This window comes from Periplaneta americana, chromosome 4 (genome assembly GCF_040183065.1).
Source record: "Periplaneta americana isolate PAMFEO1 chromosome 4, P.americana_PAMFEO1_priV1, whole genome shotgun sequence".
Classification (NCBI taxonomy): Eukaryota; Metazoa; Arthropoda; class Insecta; order Blattodea; family Blattidae; genus Periplaneta; species Periplaneta americana.
The window spans coordinates 183,561,767-183,588,083 of record NC_091120.1 but is presented as its reverse complement, the minus strand read 5'-3'; the positions used below and the strand labels follow the sequence as shown (position 1 = coordinate 183,588,083).

At 36.0% G+C, this 26,317-nt stretch overlaps 1 protein-coding gene across 1 annotated transcript in view; it reads right to left on the bottom strand.

Moving 5' to 3' along the window:
• Positions 1 to 26,317, bottom strand: part of LOC138698977 (lipase member K-like) — a 62,846-nt gene that overhangs the window by 27,986 nt on the left and 8,543 nt on the right. Inside the window, exons 3-4 of the mRNA XM_069825165.1 lie at positions 16,493 to 16,610; positions 9,116 to 9,362 (exon numbers count right to left, since the gene is read on the bottom strand). Of these exons, the coding sequence (XP_069681266.1) occupies positions 9,116 to 9,362; positions 16,493 to 16,610 (365 nt within the window). The remainder of the gene's footprint in view (positions 1 to 9,115; positions 9,363 to 16,492; positions 16,611 to 26,317) is intronic.

The window sequence follows — 26,317 nt, the reverse complement described above, 5'->3', positions numbered from 1 at the left end:
CACGACGCTAGACATAGGCCTACATATCGAGAAAATATTTTCAAAATGTAGACTAAATTATAAGCTAAAGCTGTATAAAAATTTTGCAAAATAATGTAAAGGATGTCAATAGAGTACGAAAGGTTTATACTTGTAAAAGGTCTTTCATAGGCTACTTATATAAAATCGTTTTTTAAAAAATGATTTACCATCTGGTGTCATTTTATCTGCTCATCACGCCGAATAAACAAATATATAAACCGCACTGAAGACGCATTCGAAGCTCATACACGACTGTTGATGGTTCGTGAACTACAGAGGAGAACATGTTACAGCAAAAGTCTTAGGCCCGGTTGCAGAAACACCGATCAAATATGATTGGCGATCGAGTAGGGTTTGATTGGCCATCAGTTCTATTTCTGTTGCAGAAAGAACCATCAGTATTTGATCGGAGATCAATCTTCCATCAGATTTTTGCTGGTTAAATGACTGATCACTGATCAAGTATTTATGTTGCTCTCTTTATAGTGCACTTACTGCAATTTATATATAGTAAATAGTTACAGCGTAATAATATTGTTTTCGACATAATGGATTCTTCTGATGAATAAATTTTAGAATGATGAAAAATATTATTAAAAGAAGGCATTTCCGTGATAAACATGAAATGTTTTTATGTATAATGACAGAGAATTTGAGCAAAGATTTAGGTTAAGTAAGGATTCGTGTGGTTTGTTACTTTCAAAAATTGAAACAATGCAGACAAACAAATCGAAACATTCCAGTTTCTCCTATGAATCAAGTTCTAATAACGCTGAGATTTTATGCTGCTGGAATTTTTCAGGCGATCTTGAGTTATCTTGTTAGGGTCCACAAATCAATTATTTTCCAAGTAGTTAGAAATGTTACGTATGATATTGCTCTGTTATGGCAGGATCTCATAAATCCCCAAACTTCAAACAGGGAACGATTTGAAATCCAGAGAGAATTTTCGGCCATGTCAGAATTTCCAAGAATTAATTGGTTGTATAGACTGCTCACATCCCCATCCAATCATCTGGTGGAAATGATGCAGAACTTTATCGAAATAGAAAAGGTTTATTTTCTGTGAATGTACAGGCAATATGTACACCATCACTGAAATTCTGGAATGCTGTAGCCCGTTGGCAGGGTTCTACACATGACAGCACAATATTTTTAATGATTATGTTACGAGCTCAATTCGTAAATAGAGGGATGGGAAATGGAATTCCTTTGGGCTATGGAGGCTATGCTTGTTCCAATTTCTTGTCAACTCCTCTAGCAAATCCCACGACAGAAACCCCCTCACGTTTTTTGTTTGCTTCATTTTTTCACTATATTGCAATCTATATAGAAATAGAATCCGCCTGTTTCTTTTCTACAAAAGCAACAAAACAGCAGAGCATTCACTTGTTTTCCTAGTCACCGCCCACTTGATGCATTCGTTTCGCGACTTTTAAAGAGCATCATATTGGCTGTGGTTTCTAAATAGCGCTGTTGTCAAATGCACTTCTTTCTCAAATCAGAAATTAGTAAATTGAGACAAGTTGATTGGAGATTCACGTTTGTGCAACGCAATGAACAATCAAATAAATCAGACATCAATTGATTGGTGATCAGGAACTGATTTGATTTGCATTTCTGCAACCGGGCCTTAAACCTGAACACCCCTCTATCAATGGTAAACCGACTTGATCAGACGACAATCGTAGAGAGATTGTTGCCAATTGCATCTGTCTTATTACTCACAACGTGCAGGAAAGACACTTGAATTTGCTAGTTATAGAAAGTAAGGCCCGGTTGCAGAAACGCAAATCAAATCAGTCCCTGATCACCAATCAGTTGATGTCTGATTTATTTGATTGTTCATCGCGTTGCACAAACGTGAATCTCCAATCAACTTGTCTCAATTTACTAATTTCTGATTTGAGAAAGAAATACATTTGACAACAGTGCTATTTAGCAACCATAGCCAATTTGATGTCTTTAAAAGTCGCGAAACGAATGCATCAAGTGGGCAGTGACTAGGAAAACAAGTGAATGTTCAAGTGAATGTTTTGCTGTTTTTTGTAGAAAGGAAACAGACGGATTCTATTTGTATATAGACAACAATACAGTGAAACAAAAATGAAGCAAACAAAAAAAAAAAAAAAAAAAAAACTTGAGGGAGCTTCTATTGTGGGATTTGCTAGGGGAGTCGACAAGAAATTGGAATATGCATAGCCTCCATAGCCCAAAAGAATTCCATTTCCCATCTCTCTGTTTACAAATGGAGCTCGTAACCTACTCATTAAAAATATTGTGTTGTCATGCCAACGGGCTACAACATTCCAGAATTTCAATGATGGTGTAGACTACATATTGCCTGTATATTCACAGAAAAGAAACCTTTTCTATTTCGATAAAGTTCGGCATCATTTCAACCAGGTGATTGGATGGGGATGTGACCAGTCTATACAACCAATATTAGGCTACTCTTGGAAATCCTGACATGGCTGAAAATTCTCTCTGGATTTCAAATCGTTCCCTGTTTGAAGTTTGAGGATTTATGAGACCCTGCCATAACGAAGCAATTTCATACGTAACATTCCTAACTACTCGGGAAATAGTTGATTTGTGGACCCTAACAAGATAACCCAAGACCGCCTGAAAAATTCCAACAGCATAGAATCTCAGCATTATTAGAACTTGGTTCATAGGAGAAAGTGGAAGGTTTCGATTTGTCTGTCTGCAAATATTTGTTTCAATTTTTGAAAGTAACAAAACACACGAATCCTTACTTAATCTAAATCTTTGCTCAATGCTCTGTCATTACACATAAAAACTATTCATGTCTATCACGGAAACGCCTTCTTCTTAATAATATTTTTTTCATTCTGAAATTTTTTTCATCAGAAGAATCCATTATGTCGAAAACAATATTGTTACGCTATAACTATTTACAATATACATTACAGTAACTGCATTATAAACAGAACACATAAATAGCCTACTTGATCGATGATCAGTGACTTAACCAGCAAAAATCTGTTAACCAAATCTGATGGAAGACTGATCTCCGATCAAACACTGATTGTTCTTTCTGCAACAGAAATAGAACTGATGGCCAATCAAACCCTCCTTGATTGCCAATCATATTTTGATCGGTGTTTCTGCAACCGGGCCTAAGAGTTTCACATTTGTTGAATATGAATTTCTTTTTACAGAATTAATGCCATATTTTAAGGAGTCGGGCTCTCCTTCAATGGGTCTCAACTTCGAAACCCCAGAAAACCAGAATCCATCTATGAAATACTGATGCTAGTAAAATAAATTCAAAGCGATTTTGTGACAAGAATAACTTTTAAATAAAAAATATGGGTCATATTTGAAATAAAATGTTGAATTATGTAAAGATATGCGATAGGTTATCTCAGATATATCTACTACAACAAGAAATACAAGCAAATATGGAAAATGAATGTAGATATGCATAATAAAATTTGAACTGTATATATAATGAAAAAGATATATATGTATTTACATAGAAATTCCAGCCCTGATAATACCATATTCAGCTCCTATTCCAAAGGAGTAACGTTATGCTAAGCATGCCTCCTTGAACTGATATTTTTGTAATGAGTTGTAGCGGGGCAATCCCCACTCTCCATCTGACGTCAGCCGAGCTTACAGAGAGTGTCTTATCTACATGTATAGTTTGCGTTGACTGTAACCCTAGATCATATATGTAACCTGTGATCTAGGCTGTGACTGCTTATCATCAGTTTGTGAACGTCACCATCAATTCGTTTGACTCCCACGCGTACTGAAATACAGTGTTGCCAATTCAACGGTTTTCCCGCTAAATCTAGCGTTTTTGGATAACCGTCTTGCGGGTAAAATTATATTATACCGCTTAGTGGAATAGTAGCGATTTTAATCTTTAAAGTTTCTGAATTGTAATTCATATTAGCATTATAAGCGGTTTTCATAATTACATTTAATTCGTTCGTGTGTTTTGTAAAATAATGGCTGTGTTAATGCAGTGATAATTCCATATGACATATGTTACCGTTAAAACCTGAAATCCGTCAAAACCAGTTTTAACTAGTAAAAACTAGTTTAAGCAAATAAAGATAGATAGAAAGTGAGTTTTCATATGATCTAGAATCAGTATCAGGTTAGGTTTGGTTTGTTTAGGTTTTTGTTTGGTAAAAGCCTAAAAAAAACCTAAACAAACCAAACCTGACCTGTCATTGATTCTATATCTTACGAAAATTCGCTTTCGATCTATATGTATTTTAAAACTAGTTTTTACTATTTTTTTGCAATTCATTTTTAATTTTCAGAGAAGTCTATATTGTATCTTAAAAGTATTTATTTCAGTCACTGACTTCACAGCATATGTATTAAGGTGCTACACCTTTACATTACATATTTAAAAGACGTATGAACGTTTTCGTTGGTCTCCAACATCATCAGATACGAAGTACATTTCAGGAATATCAGTGCTCTCTACATAATATCTACAAATACAAAACATATTTAGTGGCATGCAAAATGAGACATATTAAAAACCAACATTGCTGTGATACACATTGACATTCTATATGACTGCCTTGATTGTCACTTACTTAAAATACAAGTATAGATTACAAAAAATATTGATTTACATATATATATATATATATATATATATATATATATATATATATATATATATACACAAGTCTTCACATTATGGGATAATAAAATGACATGATTTAAGAGTGATAAAAATAATAAAATATAAAACTAAGATAAAAAGTATTATGAATGTGAAGAGTTGCAAAATTACAGTAATTACATTAATCCTATTTCTGTTTCACAATGATATATTTCAACCATTAAAAAACGTATGTATCATGGTTTGTGTCACGTGATTATTTGAATATTTTTCAAGTTTATATGGTTTTATTATAAATGCCAATGTATTATACGTTGGGTTGTTTGATGTTGATTAATGATGTATATTTGATTTTGTCGATAATGCTGTTCCTCCAATATGGCGATGTATTGTCGATATCCAATACTGTAATTGTAATGAACGTGTGGTATGGCGCAAGTCAAGTATCAGAATTAATCAGTGTAGACGTGCCTTCTTAGATGTTGATTATGTGGTGGTTGTGTGACGACTACGTGTATCATGGTCTGAGGAAGATGTGGACAGTGCGCGCATGAATACATCACGTCATATGTTGTATAGTGTGTTATTTATTATATTCCTATATCTGTTTCACAATGATATATATATTTCCACCATTCAAAAACGTATGTATCATGGTTTGTGTCACGTGATTATTTGAACCATATAAACATAAAAACCATATAAAATTGAAAAACATTCAAATAATCACGTGACACAAACCATGATACGTTTTTGAATGGTGGAAATATATATATCATTGTGAAACAGAAATAGGAATATAATAAATGTAATTACTGTAATTTTTTTAATTCTTCACATTCATAATACTTTTTATCTTAGTTTTATATTTTATTATTTTTATCACTTTTAAATCATGTCATTTTATTATCCCATATGTAAAGACTTGCATTTATATATATATATATATATATATATATATATATATATGTAAATCAATATTTTTTGTATCTATACTTGTATTTTAAGTAAGTGACAATCAAGGCAGTCACATAGAATGTTAATGTGTATCACAGCAATGTTGGTTTTTAATATGTCTCATTTTGCATGCCACTAAATATGTATTGTACAGGGACATCATTTTATTTTTACTAACATTTTTAATATTAACCTGGCTATACCTTTAGATAACCGGAAACACCTTTCGCTACCCCCTTCCACAACCGGAGTTCGATGATACTGGCGTAAAACACAAACAAATCACTTCACTAGGTATAGGAGGGAAGAAAAGTACTTCATCCATTTACGTAAACTACGAAATATCGCGATTTTGAGTTCGATAATTTTCATTAGGTTTTTATTTAATCAAAATGCAGTACTGTATTAAGAATAAGTGTTTTTACTCACGAACTGAGTTATCCATGCGAACGTGTTCATTATGCAGTGTATATTATACTGTCTACACCACATTAGCGTACACTATAGAGAATGATGTTCAATTGAAAAGTAATCATAATATGGATATTTAAACACATTTTTGAAAATGGTAGCCGTTCATTCCGATAGCCTGCAGGCTTCAGTTCTTTTGTGCATATTACCGCACTATAGACTATTGCATCTAATTCCAATTACCAGTTTCGTCCTTCGTACTAGTAACTCATGTTGAAATAATTCTGTACCTACTCTACAAAAGAGTACCTTATGTACTGTAAATTCAATCTTCACTTCTGCCCGACACGCACAGATAAAATTACTCAGACATGTTATCTACTGTCTGTCAAAGTGGTTATGCCGCAGGATCGTAGAAAGGAGGGAAATCACGTGACAGTTGATTACTTAACGAGGCCCTTTTATTTAAGTTATTTTAAACAGTTTTATAATATTACGTAAACGTCCAATTCCTAACAGAAATTAATGTTTTCAGAAAAGAGCTAAGACAGCCCTGCTTTTACAGATAGGAGTGCAGAAGCAGGTGGGGGAAATCGGGATGCGACGTAGGCAAACGGACGACACCTGTGCGAAAATATGATTCAATATTAAAAGTTCTTTCGTCACTGGAAAACTCGAACATATTTCTGGAACGTACTATACTCAGTAACTCAGTGCTGTTTACTATAAGCGGCCTTGATTCTGTCTGGAGAACAGTTGAAACTTCATTAGTAGAAGGGGTGGGAGTGAAGTACATTTAAAAACTCAGGTACAATAAAAATTGAAGTAAAAATAAAATGATGTCCCTGTATTTGTAGATATTATGTAGAGAGCACTGATATTTCTGAAATGTACTTCGTATCTGATGATGTTGAAGACCAACGAAAACGTTCATACGTCTTTCAAATATGTAATGTAAAGTTGTAGCACCTTAATACATATGCTGTGAAGTCAGTGACTGAAATAAATACTTTTAAGATAGTTTTTACTAGTTGAAACTGGTTCTGTCGAATTTTGGGTTTTAACGGTAACATATATAGTGCAATAAGAATTTAAATATGTTGTGTCTGTGATAAAAGTGTTCAAAATTGCTTTATAGCGCCACATTGGCAATGATAATAGTGTGCATTATTCGTTACATTGGCGGACGGATGTCGTTACATTGGCGGGTGGATGCTCTATCTTGACCATTATTATTATTATTATTATTATTATTATTATTATTATTATTTTTATTACTATTATTATTACTATTATTATTATTACTATAATAATAATAATAATAATAATAATAATAATGATTATTATTATTATTATTATTATTATTATTATTATTATTATTATTATTATTATTATTATTATTATTGAATAATAAGTATACATTAAAATCACAGTCTACTATATACAGTCGCGAAGCTTGAGGTGTTTTTTTGCAAATCTCATGATAAAGCGCTCCAAGCGGTTAGCAACTAGAAACAATAGACTGTCCATGGTCGACTTTGGACTGTGTCGTATTTCTATCGAGTGCTAGCTCGTTGCGTATTTCACATTGATGCTTGTGAAATGTTCGTTATTGGTTGTAATGAAAATGTTAATGGCTGAAATATAATAATTGGAATAATAATAATATGGGACAAGGAGGAGACGTTTGTAGTGCTATAAATTGTAGCAACAGTAAGAGAAAGAGGCCAGAGTTATCCTTTTTCCGATTTCCGAAAGATTCAGAAATGTTCCTGGGTTTCCACAAGAATGCTGTGCAGAAACAAAACTGTTAATTTGAAGTTCTTTGTGACTGTTAGAATACATTATATCCTTAAATTTCACAATGAAATGTTTCAGTCTAACCGAAAGGACATTAGATACCGGTTAAAGTTCTGTCACTTAGGCTGCTAAATTTCCAGAGAAATAAAGGTTAGGTCTACTTTTTTTTTTTCAGAGGACATATTTTTAATTGTAGCTATTAATTTTGTTATTATTTTTATGTGTTATTTTACTAAAGACGTAGAAAAATTATTAAATGTGAAGCACAGGAACGCCATTTCATAATTTCAATTAAGAAACACGCCAAACGAATTATCTTTGCACCAAAAAGCGGATGCTCCCTGGACCAAAAATACACAAATTCAATCTTCTAACACATTTTTTTAAATACTTTCGTTTTATAGGTTATTTCAGCGATTTTGAAAAAGGTTAGAAGTGGCGTTCCTGTAATTCACAGTTACCGAAAAATTAAGTTTGTTTTAATGAAATTTATTGATCACGTTTTATTTTCAATTCTGGTGGGATTATTATTGCTTAGGCCCACTTTTTTCTTCAAAAGATATGTTTTTAATTATAGCTGTTAATTTTGTTGTTATTTTTATTTGTTGCTTTACTAGAGATGTAGGAAAAGTCTGTTACAATAAAATTTATTGACCACGTTTTATTTCCAATTCTGGTGTGATTATTATTGCTTAACCTCATCCCACTTTGTTAACTACGTAAGCCTACACTACAAGTACCGGTACACGTAAGTTACTCCATTAATTCATATTTCCATTATTATTGTTGTAAAGAGAAATGCAAATTAATATTTATTGGTTTCATAGTTAATTATCGCTATAATCTTGAATGAGTGAAGCTATTATAGTAAATTTCAGTTCGTTTTGCACAAACAAAAATTATATTAACTTATTTCTTGCAGGTATCTCCGAGTTTATGGTGGAATTTAATATACTTCATTAAAATAATAAATTAACTTTATGCATTTAATATTTCAATAACGGAAGGAAGGTGTTAATTTTTCCAAAAGAACGCGACAACGAAAGTGTAACATATTTTGTCGCCTGCTAGGAGAGAGATCTGCGATGATGAGGCGATAGTAGCGATCCTAGTGGTGGGCAACTACCGATGTTTGCATTTTTACTACATATTGAGCTTCGTGACTGTATATAGTAGACTGTGTTAAAATCTAGAGATATTTGTTAAAAAATCCAGGGTTTTCGAAAGCCATCTAGCGGGATTATACGAACAACTGTTGGCAACACTTCTGAAATAGTAATGCTATAATAGACTGTTACTTACGCTGACTGGATCGGATAGGTAGGCGATCACATTAACCGCAAACTGTCTGATATGACTCGTGTAGACGATGGGGGCTAAGCTGATCATGACGGTGAACTTCTGGTTGTATTCGGGCCGTTGAGACATCATGATGTAGAACATGGTGGTGCCCATGGAGTGCCCCACATAAATGATCTTCTCCTTTCCTGTCTTCTCCAGGATATAGTCGATTACAGCCGGCAAGTCATAAACACCACCTTCGTTCAGGCTGGAAAAATTCACCACTTTGAATACGTAGATCATCATAAGTTGAGCAAACAAGTAGATGGATCCCGAAGTGGCTATATCGAGTTGTGATCAAGAGAGTGCAGGTCGAGTCGTTATAGTTAAAAAAAATGGTTTACTGTTCTCCAACCAGGAGATTAACCGTGAAAGGAATGTCTTACTATTGCGTCATCTATTGGAGCGAAGTAGATAGATAATATTACCGTAACAACGTCAGTTTAAAAACATGCGCTCTCCTGTATGGAGGGAATAAAAGACTAGGAGATTAACCGTGATCTAATTTTGTAACTAGGGTAGTACAGGGACATCATTTTATTTTTACTAACATTTTTAATATTAAGCTGGCTATACCTTTCTATTAACGATTGAAACAGGAAACACCGTTTGCTACCCTTTCCACGACGGAGTTCGATGATACTGGCGTAAAATGCAAATCACTTTACTAGGTATAGGAGGGAAGAAAAGTAGTTCATCCATTTATGTAAACTAGGAAATATCGCAATTTTGAGTTTGATAATTTTCATTAGGTTTTTGTTTAATCAAAATACAGTACTGTATTAACACTTAGTGTTTTACACACGAATTGAGCTATCCATTCGGAAGTATTAATTATGCAGTGCATATTGTACTGTTACAGCACATTAGCGTACTATATAGAGAATGAAGTTAAATTGAAAAATAATTATAATATGGATATTTAAACACATTTTAGAAAATCGTGGCCGTTCATTTCGATACAGGCTTCAGTTCTTTTGTGCATATTATCGCACTATAGACTATTGTACCTAATTCCAATTACCAGTTTCGTCCTTCATACGAGTAACTAATGTTGAAATAATTCTGTACCTACTCTATAAAAGAGTACCTCACGTACTGTAAATTCAATCTTCACTTCTGCCCGATCCGAAAAGATAAAATCACTCAGAAATGCTATCTACTGTCCGTTCAAGTGGTTTTGTCGCAGGGTTGTAGAAAGGGGGGGGGGAAATCACGTGACAGTTAATTACTTAAGGAGGCCCTTTTATTTAAGTTATTTTAAACACTTGAATAATATTACGTAGACGTCCAATTCCTAAGAAAAATTAATGTTTTCAGAAAAGAGCTGAGATAGCCCAGCTACTAGACTTTACAAAGGGGCGAACAGAAGCAGGTGGAGGAAACCGGGATGCGACATAGGGAAACGGACGAAAGTACCCGTACGAAAATATGGTTCAATATTGAAAGCTCTTTCGTCACTGGAAAACGCTAACATATTTCTGAAACGTACTATACACAGTAACTCAGTACTGCTTACGCGCCCTCGGCTCTGTGTCGTGAACGGTTGGAAGTTTACTAGTAGAAGGGGTGAGAGTGAAGTACATTCCAAAACTCAGGTACAATAAAAATTGAAGTAAAAATAAAATGATGTCCCTGTATAAGTATGTGTGTATCAGTGTTATCGTTTGTGCTTTGAGAGTTAGCCAATGGAGATGCTTGTACCCACGTGTGTGACCTTATGACATCAACATTCACTCACAACATTGCCCCGATGCGTCTCATTCCCCTGAGACTTTCTCCTGGTTGGAGTACAGTATATGATCGTCCTTAAGTAGACAACGGGAATTACTGCGCTCCAACCACGAGAAAGTCTCTGCCGGATGAGACGAAGGAGGGTAATGCTGTGAATGAATGCTGATATCATAAGATAACATAAGGTCACACACGTGGGTACTCTTATCTCTATTGGCTAGCTCCCACAGCACAAACCATAACATTGATACAGACATATTGATACTATCCTAGTTACAAAATTAGATCACAGTTAATCTCCTGGTCTTTTAATCTCTTCATACAGGAAATAACATATGCAGGAGAGCGCATGGTTTTTAAACTGGCGTTATAACGGTAATTTTATTTATCGACTTCGTTCCTATAGATGACGCAATAGTAAGCACATTCCTTTCACGGTTGATCTCCTGGTTGGAGAACAGTATATGAATGTAATTAGAACATTACAAATGCATGACAGAGAAATCATCGAATCCGTGTAATTGCATAAAACGTTTACGCTGTTCGTGGTTGCTGATCATGGTTGGGATTGAAGAATGTTTTGGATTTGAAATAAAATTTTTATTGTAGTTCATTTTATGCGTCCCATTAACTTTTTCATAATCACTTCCCCATTCAATGAGGCGTAGTCTCGAGACAGTAATGCAATTGGTAGCTTAGTCCATACCAGACGTCTCCAAAAGCGTACTCGCGAGTAAGCCCCTGAACGGAACCGAAGCCAGTACGTAATGAGCGCACTCCGCCTCACCCATCCCACCTGTACTGTACTCAATATTTATGCGCAAACGAAGAGCAGTGGTGGACTGCCATTATCATTGTGTTGGTCGGAGTGTTCCACCGTTTCACAATGTCTTCTAGTCTTGTAGATAGTAGATTCAAGAATGAATAGGAAGAGAAACTTTTTTGTGTTAGTGGAGAGAATGTGAAATGCTTAATTTGTTCGAAAATTCTTAAGGGTGTGTTAAAATTCAACATGCGACGACAATACTCGATTCTTCACAAAGAATATCATACAATTACAGGCATGTTGGACATGTGAAAATAATTTATTTTGTGGCTATCTGTATAACTGTTGGTTATACATAATAATCAGTATATTACAATACGTTTACACTCAGCTCCGCATGATAAATATATAGTTTTTCGTTTAATTTTAGGTGAAATGCGTAGGCCTACAAATATTTTGATAAATAAAAAACAATAAAATACAAACAAAAACCACACACGTATCCTCAGTATTAAAGAAAAAGCTTCTTGTTAGCCGTGTTGTAGCTTGGAATATTGGAAAATCAATGAAGCCCTTTACAGAGCATCATTTGTAAAATCGTGCATACAGGACGTTACTAAAATACTATGTCCAGAACAAAGTCAAAGTTTAAGGAAATTAAATTATTTCCAATTACAGTTCAGAGAAGGAATTTCAAAATTGTAAATGTAATTGAATCTGAAGTCGAATCCACAATTAACCAGTTTGTAGCTTACTTGCATTGCGCGAAAGCACAGATAGAAATGACAAAGCTCACCTAGTCATTTTCAGCCGAGAAGTTAATGAACATTTTACTGTGTCTGAATGTCTTCTAGATGTAATTACAAAATACAACTGGAGAAGAACTTTTCCAGGCACTGAAAGGCACCATAGAACAGAAGAGGTTGAATTTGCAATGGCTTGTGTCAATAGCAACAGACGGGGCTCATACAAACGTATGATATTTCTTATTATTTTGATGTTATTATTTGTAAACATAAGCAGACCGTTGCCGCGATACCCCACTGATCGCTCCCATGTGTTGAGGTATGATTCCCTTCCCCTTCTCTAGCCTTACAGCACACTGTGTTCGGCGGGCAGCATCGAGAGCACGAATGACGATACGCTTTTAGGAGACCTCTGGTCCATACAGTTCAGACATAAATATGACGTCAATAAGTTGTTTGAAACTATAATCATTAATAATACGTCGTTAAGTAGGGCCTAAGTTTGTAGGTTTCAACCTATCTGTGTTTTCCTTACTTCGTAATTAGAAAATTGCGACAAACCTATTGGATAGGAGGACCTAACAAGGAATAAAAAGTATTAAAAGTCTAAAGGGGGCTAAATTGTATTTTGCAGGAAAAAAAGTTGGCATTACAAAATAAATTAATTCTTTGTGAGCACGTAATGCGGTGCAGTGTACTGTCCTCACATAGCCAGAACCACAGCAGAGCTAGGTGGTACGATCGTTTGGATTACATATTTCTGCTGTACTGTGAATCCACTTTAAAATATTAAACCACCTGTACATAGTACATTAATATGATTATACTTACTTACTTTTAAGGAACCCGGAGGTTCATTGCCGCCCTCACATAAGCCCTATCCTGAGCAAGATTAATCCAGTCTCTATCATCATATCCCATCTCCCACAAATCCATTTTAATATTATCTTCCCATCTACGTCACGGCCTCCCCAAAGATCTTGTTCCCTCCGGCCTCCCAACTAACACTCTATATCAGAGGTCTCCAAAAAGCGTATCGTCATTCGTGCTCTCGATGCTGCCCGCCGAACACAGCGTGCTGGCTCGAGCAGGGGAAGGGACTCGTACCTCAACAGATGGGAGCTATCAGTGAAGGATCGCGGCAACGGTCTGCTTATGTTTACAAATAATAACATCAAAATAATAAGAAATATCATACGTTTGTATATTATTTTGACATACTATGAAGCTGCAGCCCCGTCTGTTGCTATTGACACAAGCCATTGCAAATTCAACCTCTTCTGTTCTATGGTGCCTTTCAGTGCCTGGAAAAGATCTTCTCCAGTTGTATTTTGTAATTACATCTAGAAGACATTCAGACACAGTAAAATGTTCATTAACTCCTCGGATGAAAATGGCTAGGTGAGCTTTTCATTTCTATCTGTGCTTTCGTCCAATGCAAGTGAGTAAGCTACATACTGGTTAATGTGGTTTCGACTTCAGATTCAATTACATTTACAATCTTGAAATTGCTTCTCTGAACTGTAATTGGAACCAATTTAATTTTCTTAAACTTTGACTTTGTTCTGGACACAGTATTTTAGTAACGTTCTGTATGCACGATATTACAAATGATGCTTCTGTAAAGGGCTTCATTGATTTTCCAACATTCCAGGCTAGAACATAGCTAGCAAGAAGCTTTTTTTTTTCTTTAATACTGGGGATACGTGTGTGATTTTTGTTTGTATTTTCTTGTTTTTTATTTATGAAAATATTTGTAGGCCTACGCATTTCATCTAAAATTAAACTAAAAATAATATATATTTGAGTGTAAACGTATTGTAATATACTGATTATTATGTATAACCAAGAGTTATACAGATAGCCCCAAAATAAATTATTTTCACATGTCCAATATGCCTGTAATTGCATGATATCCTTTGTGAAGAATCGAGTATTGTCGTCGCATGTTGAATTTTAACACACCCTTAAGAATTTTCGAACAAATTAAGCATTTTACATTCTCCCCACTGACACAAAAAAGTTTCTCTTCATATTCATCCTTGAATGTGCTACGTCCATGATTAGAAGACATTGTGAAACGGTGGAACACTCCGACCAACACAATGATAATGGTAGTTCGCCACTGCTCTTCGTTTGCGCATAAACATTGAGTACAGTACAGGTGGGGATGGGTGAGGCGGAGCGCGCTCATTACGTACTGGCTTCGGTTGCGTTCAGGGCCTTACTCGCGAGGACGCTTTTGGGGACGTCTGCTCTATATGCATTTCTGGATTCGCCCATACGTGCTACATGCCCTGCACATCTCAAACGACTGGATTTAATGTTTCTAATTATGTTAGATGAAGAATACAATGCGTGCAGTTCTGTGTTGTGTAACTTTCTCCATTCTCCTGTAACTTCATCCCTTTGAGCCCCAAATATTTTCCTAAGCACCTTATTCTCAAACACCCTTAACCTATGTTCCTCTCTCAAAGTGAGAGACAAAGTTTCGCAACCATAAAGAACTACCGGTAATATAACTGTTTTACAAATTCTAACTTTCAGATTTTTTGACAGCAAACTGGATGATAAAAGACTGACATTCGTTAAATTAACCGGAGCAGTAATGCAACTATATTGCTTTCGAGATCATATTATTCCACAATTCTGATATAATCTGGAGATCATATTACTGTGCTGGTATATTACCAGTAGATCTATTAAATTATATCATCATCTCTATTTCAATTAATCAACTTATATTTGCCTTCAACAATTAACTTTCTTTTTTCTTTAATGTATCACATCACATTATATTGTACATGTTTACTGTATTCAGGACCCTTGTGGTCACTCAAAATTCTTTGAGCTGATGTCTATAATTTAGAAATTTATTTACGTATAAATCTCAAGATACTTTTTGTACTAATCAGAACATTCGTAATTTTAATACAAGATGCTAATCAGATCTCCATCTAATCTCTGTTCGTCTGAGATGTCAAGAAAGAGGAGTTCACTGTTCATCTGTCTCTTAAATGTACTGTACGATTACCTTAAGGCTTTAAAGGGCCAAGAGGAAAAGTTTAAAAAAGAATTAACTAAATCTCTCCATACCATAACTTATACTTAAAAGATAAAATATTAATGCTTGTAATTTAAGTTAATATGCTTGCTGTATACTATTAATAAATATTTTTGTGTAAGTTTTCACTTGTTCCATATGTCTAAGCTACAATATTGATACGATGGTATATAATATATAAAATAATATATACAATATTGATGTCAGATCTGTGGAATGCAATAAATTAAGTGAAAATGAAAAGTGAAAAATTGTCCACGCTCCTTGGCGTCGGATTTCCAAATCCATTCAGTGTTAATGAGGCTACTGGATTGGTACAGACCCAGAAACAAAATTTAAGCCATCTGAATTTTCCATACTTACTGAGCATGCGCAGTATGTTATAACTGGAACTTTGAATATTCAGGTGGCCCTAAGTTTGTTTCTGGGTCTGCACAATGATGGAATGAAGCGGGCACGAGATAACTATGGTCGATAAAGGATATTCGGAGGATTGGTAGATGTTTGGGTATATTGTTGAATTTTTGGATAAATGTGTATTTAGTGAATGGATGGACGAAGGGATAAATGGATGGATTGATGGATGGACATGTTGTTGAGTAGTTGTGCTGATAGATGAGTGGATTGCCGGATGAATGGTTGTATAAACGTGTTGGCGGTTGGATGGTTGAATATTTGACTGGCTGGCTAGTGCCCTGTATGGATGGAAGAGCAAGCTTGGATAATGAATTGGTAAACGAAAATATGGTTCTATTCGATTGGATATATGGAAGATTAATTAAATGAACTGGTGGACAGACGGCTGAGAATAAATTGGTGTAAAATAAGTCTATAACTTATGGTGTAAACACAAAGGAGATCGGAATAGAGTTGATAAACTACTGTAAAGTAATGGGTAATCGATACCAAAGAATCAAAATATGTGCGAAAACAAAGGAGACGATGAACGGACGGGGAGCAAGCATAAGCTGAACCATGAAAAAAATACATTTTGTTCCTGAGTCAACTGAAAGAGCTGTAGGTATTACCTGAAATCCCAGAACTCCTTTGTCCCAGGATCTCTTTGACGAGTGTGCATCGTTGAGTACTCATTACCACGTAGGTTGGGCATCCACACATCGTAGCCTTGATCTGCGAGCATGTATGCTGGAAAAATAAAAGTACCATATGTGATGACGTTAACATGCATCGATAACTTATACAATTTTCATGCATGATAGGAACAAAATCGGATTTATGGTGAACAAATTAGGGCGCTGGTCTTCCATCCAAGCGGCCGGTTCGATCTCCGGCCAGACGTGAAGGAAATTGTGGTGAACGGAGCGGGAATTGCAAAGTGGAAATTGAACTCTTTGGAACTATTAATAATGGAATTCCACAAGAATCAATTTTAGGTACCCTACTGTTCATAAAAAGATCTTCTCGCCTGTAATAAAAGATGTAGGTCATCCCATATTATTTGCAGGTGATACAAGTATAGTAATTACAGCCAATAGTTCTAACACATTCCAATCTTCAACAGAGGCAATTTTCTTCAAAATATGTGATTGGTTCTCAGGCAATAAATTAGTATTAAATAGTGCTGTTGATGGATGAAAATATTTAATCGATTAACTATTTGAATTTAATAGAGTTTTGATCGAGTTGAAGAATTAATGCTTTAAAATACTGTAATACACAATTATTGTTAAATTTAACTTGAGTTCGATGATAAGCATAAGTATTAAATGTTGTATTTTATATGTATATATTGTATCGTTATATTAGAAAACAACTATTTTAATTACTCACTGACGTATTTATTAGGAGGCTTAGAATTTATTGTGTCAATTTCTTCGGGAATTTTTTAGATAAACATAAATAGCAAAAAGTATAAAGACTCACTTAGTTAATACTCCTTCATCCATGACTTTAAACATGTGAGTGCATTCACATGCTCCGAATTAAGTGCCGCTCTACGTTTAGTAACAATGTTACCTGCATCACTAAACACGAAAAAACTTTTTTTTTCTGTAGAGCATTTCTCCATGATCGTTCAATTTAAATCCAAACGTTTCACCGAGTTTACCTCTCAAATTCTCATATGACATAATGGAGTTTATATTTTCACAAACCACAGAAAACTGATTTGTTTTTTCTTTATCAAACTAAACACACAACCTTCATATATAAACTCAGTACAGAAACTGCAACTGCAAAAGTACAACGGTCGAAACAAACGACTGGCCCCTATTGTAATCGAATTACCAGATTTTAGAAAGCGAAGAAGGTAGTTACGCTCTCACTTGCACACAGTGTAGACTGGCTATTTTATAAGGGGATGAATTCCAGAATAGTATGTATTTCATATGGTAACAACAAGGTAGAAGTTTTCTTGGAAAACCATACAACTTAATCAGGATTTCGCAATGTGTTTTAACTTAAAATAGAGGTAGACTAGGTCACTGTCCTCATATCTCCATCTCTTTCTGAAGTATTTGTGCAAAGATTTCCCCTGGTTTACAGTTAGAAAATAACAGTACTATTGTGCTTTTAAGTAAGCAATTTCCGAGAGAGAAGTTTTGTCGGAATTTTTAGTATGAGTATTAAGAAAATAATAATTAACATCAACTACGACCCATTAATTTTAATCGACTGGATTATTCGATTAAATATATTTGATCGCTTAAACTTATAACAGAAATAGATCGATTAATCGATTAGATTAATCCATTAAATCCTACAACACTAGTATTAAATTGTAACAAAAGTAACATAATCGAATTTAAATCCTGCCCAAATTCAACCTCGTAATCAAGCGCAATAATTAAAAACATGTTCGTTATAGAAACAACTAAATTTCTTGGCTTACAAATCGATATTATTCCAAATTTAAAAGATAATTATATTTTTAAAATTACCCCCAACGTAAATTCAGCATGTTTTGCTATCTTTTTTAAATTATGGTTTATTAAACGACGCTCGCAACTGCGGAAGTTATATCAGCGTCGCCATTGTGCCGGAATTTTGTCCCGCAGGAGTTCTTTTACATGCCAGTAACTCTACTGACATGAGCCTGTCACATTTAAACACACTTAAATGCCATCGATTTAGGCCGGGATCAAACCCGCAACTTTGAGCATAGAAGGCCAGCGCTATACCAACTACGCTACCGACGCCGACAGTTTTTATATTTGATCTATGCAAGATATAGTATAAATATCAATACCTTAAAAATAATATAGGCTACTTTGCATATTTCCACTCGGTAATGAGTTTTGGAATAATATTCTTTAGAAATTCTACAGATAGTAAGTGTGTATTCCTACTGCAAGAAAGAGTAATTAGAATAATAGAAGGTACCAATTCTAGAAAATCGTGTAGGACCATTTTAAGAAAACTATAAAAAATACCTATGACTCTTTAGCATATTTTTTCATTAATAAACTTCCTCGTATGTAATCGTGAAAACATTGTAACTAATACAACAGTTCATTATCGTAAATACTCGTTATAAAAAGGCTTTTATTCTTCATCGGCAAGTCTCTCGTGCTATCAAAATGAGTGCATTACATGGCTGTAACAATTTTTAATAGCTTTTCTATGGATGTGAATAGGCCTAATCAAACTCAAAACATAAAATTATTTAGGAAAAAATGAAAGGAGTAGAACTACCTAATTTGATCATGCCTTCTATTCTGTAGGTGAAATTATGACATTCAACAATGCATGAATATTTCTGTATTGTATTAAGTATCGACAATAACCCTTTGTGTTCCACTAGTATGCTGTAAGACTTTTCTATATACCGGGTGTTTCAGAATACCCGCATCAGCCTTTTTTCTCGAAAGCTATATGATACTGGTTTGTTCATAAACATTTTGATATCCAAACCATATGCAATTAATCGATTGGTAGTAGTACCATTTCCCGTAACAGGTACCTGTGGTCAATTTCGAAATTGAAATTGAGAACATGGGTCTTTGAAGGTACCATTGGAAACTACTTTGAAAAAGAAACAACTTTCACTAAAACTGTCTTTTTTCTATTCTAATTTTTCTGTTTACTCACAAAGCAACAAACATGGTATCTTCTGAGAAATACCGTACGTAGTTATTGTATGTACACTCTTCATAGTAATTGTTCAACGGTCCGCCACCCTGTGCTAAACAACGTTCTGATCTCCTCCTAACATCCGTGATTGCACGGAGCACTTCTGCACACCTGAGAGACACACAGACTTCTCTAATTCTTTGTTTCATGATTTCTCTAGTTGCTGGACGCACCTGATAGATCATGTCTTTAATTCTCCCCCACAAGAAGAAGTCATTTGGAGCGAAGTCAGGAGATCGGGCCAGTCAAGCTATTGATCCTCCTCGTCCAATTCACCGTAGGGGAAATAACCGGTTAACAACTCGCCGAACCCTATGTGAAAAGTGAGCCTAACAGCCGTCCTGCTGAAGCCACAACATTAACTGAAGCACAAGGAAAGCCTCATGAAGCAACTGGTGCAAAATATTTCGGAGGAAGCGTGCGTACATTCTACCATTCAAGCTCTCCTCAAAAAAAAGTATGGTTCTACGATTCGGTGTCCGAGGAGGTGGTGTTGAGTCTGCACACGTCCTGGTAATCCACTTCACGTACATCGTATTCCGAATGTCACCGGTCCGGTGGCATCAATGACGTCACGTTGCAGCGAAATAAGGAACAAAACTGCTGGAAGGATCGATGCTGTCATGGCGACTGTACAAGTTGTTTTCTGTGCTACGCTAGCAAAATTTTGCGAAATTTTTGTTCTCCCATCTCGTTCAAAGAAAAGATAGCATAAACAATTTATTTCTTGAACCGGTAGTAATAACTGGTCCGTTGACATGTTCGCTCATAAGCCATTAACATATTATTTTTACGTTATGCTCATTACAAACAATACAGCAGAACACACCGCCATGACACAACAGTGCACGATGTCATTCGTCTGCTAATTCCCGCCCTATACAAGAACCAATCAGATTCACTGATGGCGGCTGATGGAGACTGCCACCACTTCTGCAAGTTGATGGCATCGGTGCGACATCGGTGGAGCATCAATGACGTCATCGGTGGAATTCGGAACACCGTGATGCCATCGGATTGCTCACCGGTGAGATTCGGAATACGCTCGTAGCCAGTGTGGATTAACCGGAGACCAGTAATGGGCATTGTAGAGTTTCACCTGACCATTAGTTTTGAAAGTTGCCTCATCAGTCCACAGAAATCTGAGCTCGGAAGTCACGGTCCGTGTCAAGAAACCAGTTGCAGAAATAAACACGAGTCTGGAAGTCGTGCCCTCCAAGTTCCTGATGGAGATGAGTATGGTATGGATGAAATTTGTTGTCTTTAAAATTGTAAACACTGTACTATTGTACAATACTGAGTCTCGGACAGTCCCTCTTGTGGAGTCATGAGGATTAACTATCGCCGGAATGAGGATATCGGCAGCTTCTTTCTCATTCCTCACAGTTCGTCTGATAGGCTCACCTCTGTTGTGTTTCGGTTGCACCACGCCGTTTGCACGCACACGCTTTGCAAAAGGCTGGAAAGCGGAAAAATGATGGGCGCGCAATGTATTGCTCTCTGCGTAAACATGTGCTCCTTCTCTGCAATTCCGATGGCATTCTCAAAGTATCATTAACATGTCGAATACTTCTTCATTTGTGAATGGCATTTTCCAAATAACAAACCCAAAGGGAGACGACGTGATATGAACGAATAAACAAAATTCACTTTTGTTATGCAAAATAAGACAGTGGAAAATGGCTTGGTTTCAAGACCTGCAGTATTTACAATTATGCTATACCTACAATCGGAATAGGACGTACATACATATTTTCTCAGAAGATACAATTTTTGTTGCTTTGTGAGTAAACAATAAAAAAATAGATAAAGTTTCAGTAAAAGTTGTTTCTTTTTAAAAGTAGTTTCCATTAGTACCTTCAATGACCTATGTTGTCATTTGAAATTTCGAAGTTGACCACAGGTACCCCTACTTCCGGTTTGTTGCGGCAAATGGTACTATAGCTCGCGCAAGAAACGATTACCGAAAACCAATGGTGGTGTTGCTGTCTGTTTTGACGTGTGTATGCAGGCACGCCGAGGGAGGAGAGGTGCGAGCCGATGGAAGTACTGTCTCTTCCAACAACATGAACAGATGAGGACATCGCTGTGGAAATAAAGAACATAGGAAGAGAAAAATTCGAAGCTAATTAAACGCGCAACATATGTTTACGAATGAAATAATAATACCGTGCGATACAAGACACGTATTTACATGCAATGGAACAAACTGAAGTCGTAATGTAACTATCACAACGCAAGACTGATTGTATCAATGTCATTTCTCTTCCGACTGTACTCGTGAGTATCATTCAAGTTATCTCGTGACCTTTCCTCTCGCCCGCTCTTCCTTATCGCAGTGTTTGATTCGCATTCCTTCCGTCGGTAATCCGTTCTTGCGAGACCTATACCACCAATCGATTCTTTACATAGGTTTTGGTTGTCAAAATTTTTTTATGAACAACTAGTACCATATAGTTTTTGAGAAAAAAGTCTGAGGCGGATGGTCTGAAACAATCTTTCATAATTTCAACTAGACCAGCGTTTCTCAAACTTTTTTAAAGTGGGGACCACTTTTAAAGGTCAGAACAGTCCTGCGGACCACAGTACTCTTGTTCCCTTCGAAAGCAAATTTATCACTTTCGTAGCATATTTTATTGTCAGGTTACTTGTATTTAAAAATTGAATAAGTTTCGGTATTTTGGTCCTCTGTTATGAATTCGGGTGATCCTTGGCTGGGTTACGGGCGCGGCGCCAGATGTGCACGGAAAAGATGTCGAGAAACACCACGTATATAGTGTTTAAATCCCTCTTTTGCTGCTGAGAGTAGAATGGGAAGTCGATAGACGGTAGGGTGATAAATTTCATAAAATGCAGTACTGGGAGAAAAAGTGAAATTCGGTTGCCTTGCGTCATTTCCAAACTCTGAGATTTTAAGCTATATGCGATACGCAATTCGTTTGAATTTTATTTTTTTTCTGTCTTTTTTTTTTTTTTGAAAGACCATAAGGGCTGACCTCTAGGACCACAGGTGGTCCGTGGACCATAGTTTGAGAAACGCTGAGCTAGACCATAACTATAATGAAGACTTTGTTGTACTATTGAGATTTTTTGACATGTTCCTTATTCTAGCTATGATGCGATGTACGAATACCATGGAATGTAAATACTCGTAAACGCAATACAAGCCAGGTTAAACCTCACCTCCTTGTTGAACTACGTCACAGTGACAGTTTACAATCATATGATTGTAGTGAGTTCTTCTTTTTACTTATCAGTGTACGTCAACCTAGGGAAACCGTTATATGTCTTATCGTACACGTGCAGTGCATAATGGAAATGCACCACAAAATGGACTAATTAAGGTAAAATATGCAAACACATTTTTGCTTCTTGAAACTCAACTTAAAAATATACACAAAGTACATGAGCTTTTCTTGCTCGAAATACCGTCCGGTATCACCACTTAAAATAAAGGAATTCAAATATTTATTAATGAAACAGTCATAAATTGAATATAGAATGAGAAGAAATGTGAATAACTTTCATATTTACGTCAAATAAATTATACTTCTGTATCTCAAAATTACGTGATGAGTAGAAATGCACATAACGCACGCGTGTTTAGAGCATAGGGTTACTAATTTTACTTTCATATTAATTTTGTTCATAAAAAAAATCCAAAGTGCGCCACCGATTCTCGGAGATCCTGCACGTATCATAGGAAATGTGAAGGTTCAAATTTCGAGAACACGTTACGTTATTCTTTCTTTTCAGTTGGTTATTTTGACGGCGCTTTAGCAAATACTAAGTTATTTAACGTCGATGGGAATGGTAATAGTGAGATGAGGCTGAGGATTCGCCATAGTTCACTTGACAATTGCTTTATGGTTGGGGAAAACCTCGCAAAAAATCCAACAAGGTAATCAGCCCAAGCAGGAATGTAACCCACGCCCGATAGCAAAATTAGTAAGCTCCTGATTCCTCTGACCTACGTCGGTGGCTTCTACGTAATGTTAACAGATACAGGGACATAATTTTATTTTTACTGACATTTTTTATATTAACCTGTCTATACCTTTAGAGAACCGGAAACACCGCTTGCTCCCCCCTCCAAGACTGGAGTTCGATGATACTGGCGTAAAACACAAATCACTCTACTAGGTATAGGAAGGAAGAAAAGTAGTTCATCCATTTAGGGGAGAGTCGGGTAGTATCGGACATCGCTTAATATCGGACAGTGCGTTTCTTTCATCTACCACCATATGGTAGTACCTGAATGACATGGTTACGTTTCTCTATGCGACATCACAGAAACGTAACCATGTCAATCAGGTACTATCATCGTGTGGTAGATGAAAGAAACTCACTGTCCGATATTACCCGATGTCCGATACTACCCGACTCTCCCCTACGCAACCTAGGAAATATCGCGATTTTGAGTTTGATAATTTTCATTAGGTTTTTCTTTAATCAAAGTACAGTACTGTATTAAGAATAAATGTTTTTACTCACGAAGTGAGTTATCCATGCGAAAGTATTCATTATGCAGTGTATATTATACTGTCTACAGCACATTAGCGTACAATATAGAGAAAGAAGTTAAATTGAAAAATAATCATAATATGAATATTTAAACACAATTTTGAAAATGGTGGCAGTTCATTTCGATACAGGCTTCAGTTCTTTTGTGCATATTATCGCACTATAGACTATTGCATCTAATTCCAATTGCCAGTTTCGTCCTTCGTACTAGTAACTCATGTTGAAATAATTCTGTACCTACTCTACGTACTGTAAATTCAATCTTCACTTCTACCCGACCCGAAAATATAAAATTACTCAGACATGCTATCTACTGTCCGTCCAAGTGGTTATGCCGCAGGATTGTAGAAAGGGAGGAACTCACGTGACAGTTAATTACTTAACGAGGCCCTTTTATTTAAGTTAAATTAAACAGCTGTATAATATTACGTAAACTTCCAATTCCTAAGAGAAATTAATGTTTTCAGAAAAGAGCTAAGACAGCCCAGCTATTACAGAGGGGCGAGCAGAAGCAGGTGGGGGAAATCGGGATGCGACGTAGGCAAACGGACAGTACCTGTGCGAAAATATGATTCAATATTGAAAGCTCTTTCGTCACTGGAAAACGCGAACATATTTTTGGAACGTACTATACTCAGTAACTCAGTACTGCTTACTATCTGCGGTCTTGATTCTGTGTGGAGTTGGAACTTCCTTAGTAGAAGGGGTGGGAGTGAAGTACATTCAAAAACTCAGGTACAATAAAAATTGAAGTAAAAATAAAATGATGTCCCTGTATAATTTCTTCAGACTCGACTTGTAATTCGGAGCAATGCCAACGACAGACTCATGGATATACGACATTGTTAACAGATCCAATTTCTTCAGATGTGTGGTGCAATAACCTTATCGACTTGTAATTCGGGACCCATGCGAACCACAGACTCATTGTTAAAACTACATTGTTAACAGATCCAATTTCTTCAGATGCGCGGTGCAATAACCTTATCGACTTGTAATTCGGACCCATGCGAACGACAGACTCATGGTTAAAACTACATTGTTAACAGATCCAATTTCTTCTGATGTGTGGTGCAATAACCTTATCGACTTGTAATTGGGACCCATGCGAACGACAGACTCATGGTTAAAACTACATTGTTAACAGATACAATTTCTTCACATGTGTGGTGCAATAACCTTATCGACTTGTAATTGGGACCCATGCGAACGACAGACTCATGGTTAAAACTACATTGTTAACAGATCCAATTTCTTCAGATGTGCGTTGCAATAACCTTATCGACTTGTAATTCGGACCCATGCGAACGACAGACTCATGGTTAAAACTACATTGTTAACAGATCCAATTTCTTCAGATGTGCGGTGCAATAACCTTATCGACTTGTAATTAGGACCCATGCCAACGACAGACTCATGGTTAAAACTACATTGTTAACAGATCCAATTTCTTCAGATGTGTGGTGCAATAACCTTATCGACTTGTAATTCGGACCCATGCCAACGACAGACTCATTGTTAAAACTACATTGTTAACAGATCCAATTTCTTCAGATGTGCGTTGCAATAACCTTATCGACTTGTAATTCGGACCCATGCCAACGACAGACTCATGGTTAAAACTACATTGTTAACAGATCCAATTTCTTCAGATGTGCGGTGCAATAACCTTATCGACTTGTAATTCGGACCCGTGCGAACGACAGACTCATGGTTAAAACTACATTGTTAATAGATCCAATTTCTTCAGATGCGCGGTGCAATAACCTTATTGACTTGTAATTCGGACCCGTGCGAACGACAGACTCATGGTTAAAACTACATTGTTAACAGATCCAATTTCTTCTGATGTGTGGTGCAATAACCTTATCGACTTGTAATTGGGACCCATGCGAACGACAGACTCATGGTTAAAACTACATTGTTAACAGATCCAATTTCTTCAGATGTGCGGTGCAATAACCTTATCGACTTATAATTAGGAATCATGCCAACGACAGACTCATGGTTAAAACAACATTGTTAACAGATCCAATTTCTTCAGATGTGCGGTGCAATAACCTTATCGACTTGTAATTAGGCCCCATGCCAACGACAGACTCATGGTTAAAATTACATTGTTAACAGATCCAATTTCTTCAGATGTGCGGTGCAATAACCTTGTCGACTTGTAATTAGGACCCATGCCAACGACAGACTCATGGTTAAAACTACATTGTTAACAGATAGGCTACAGT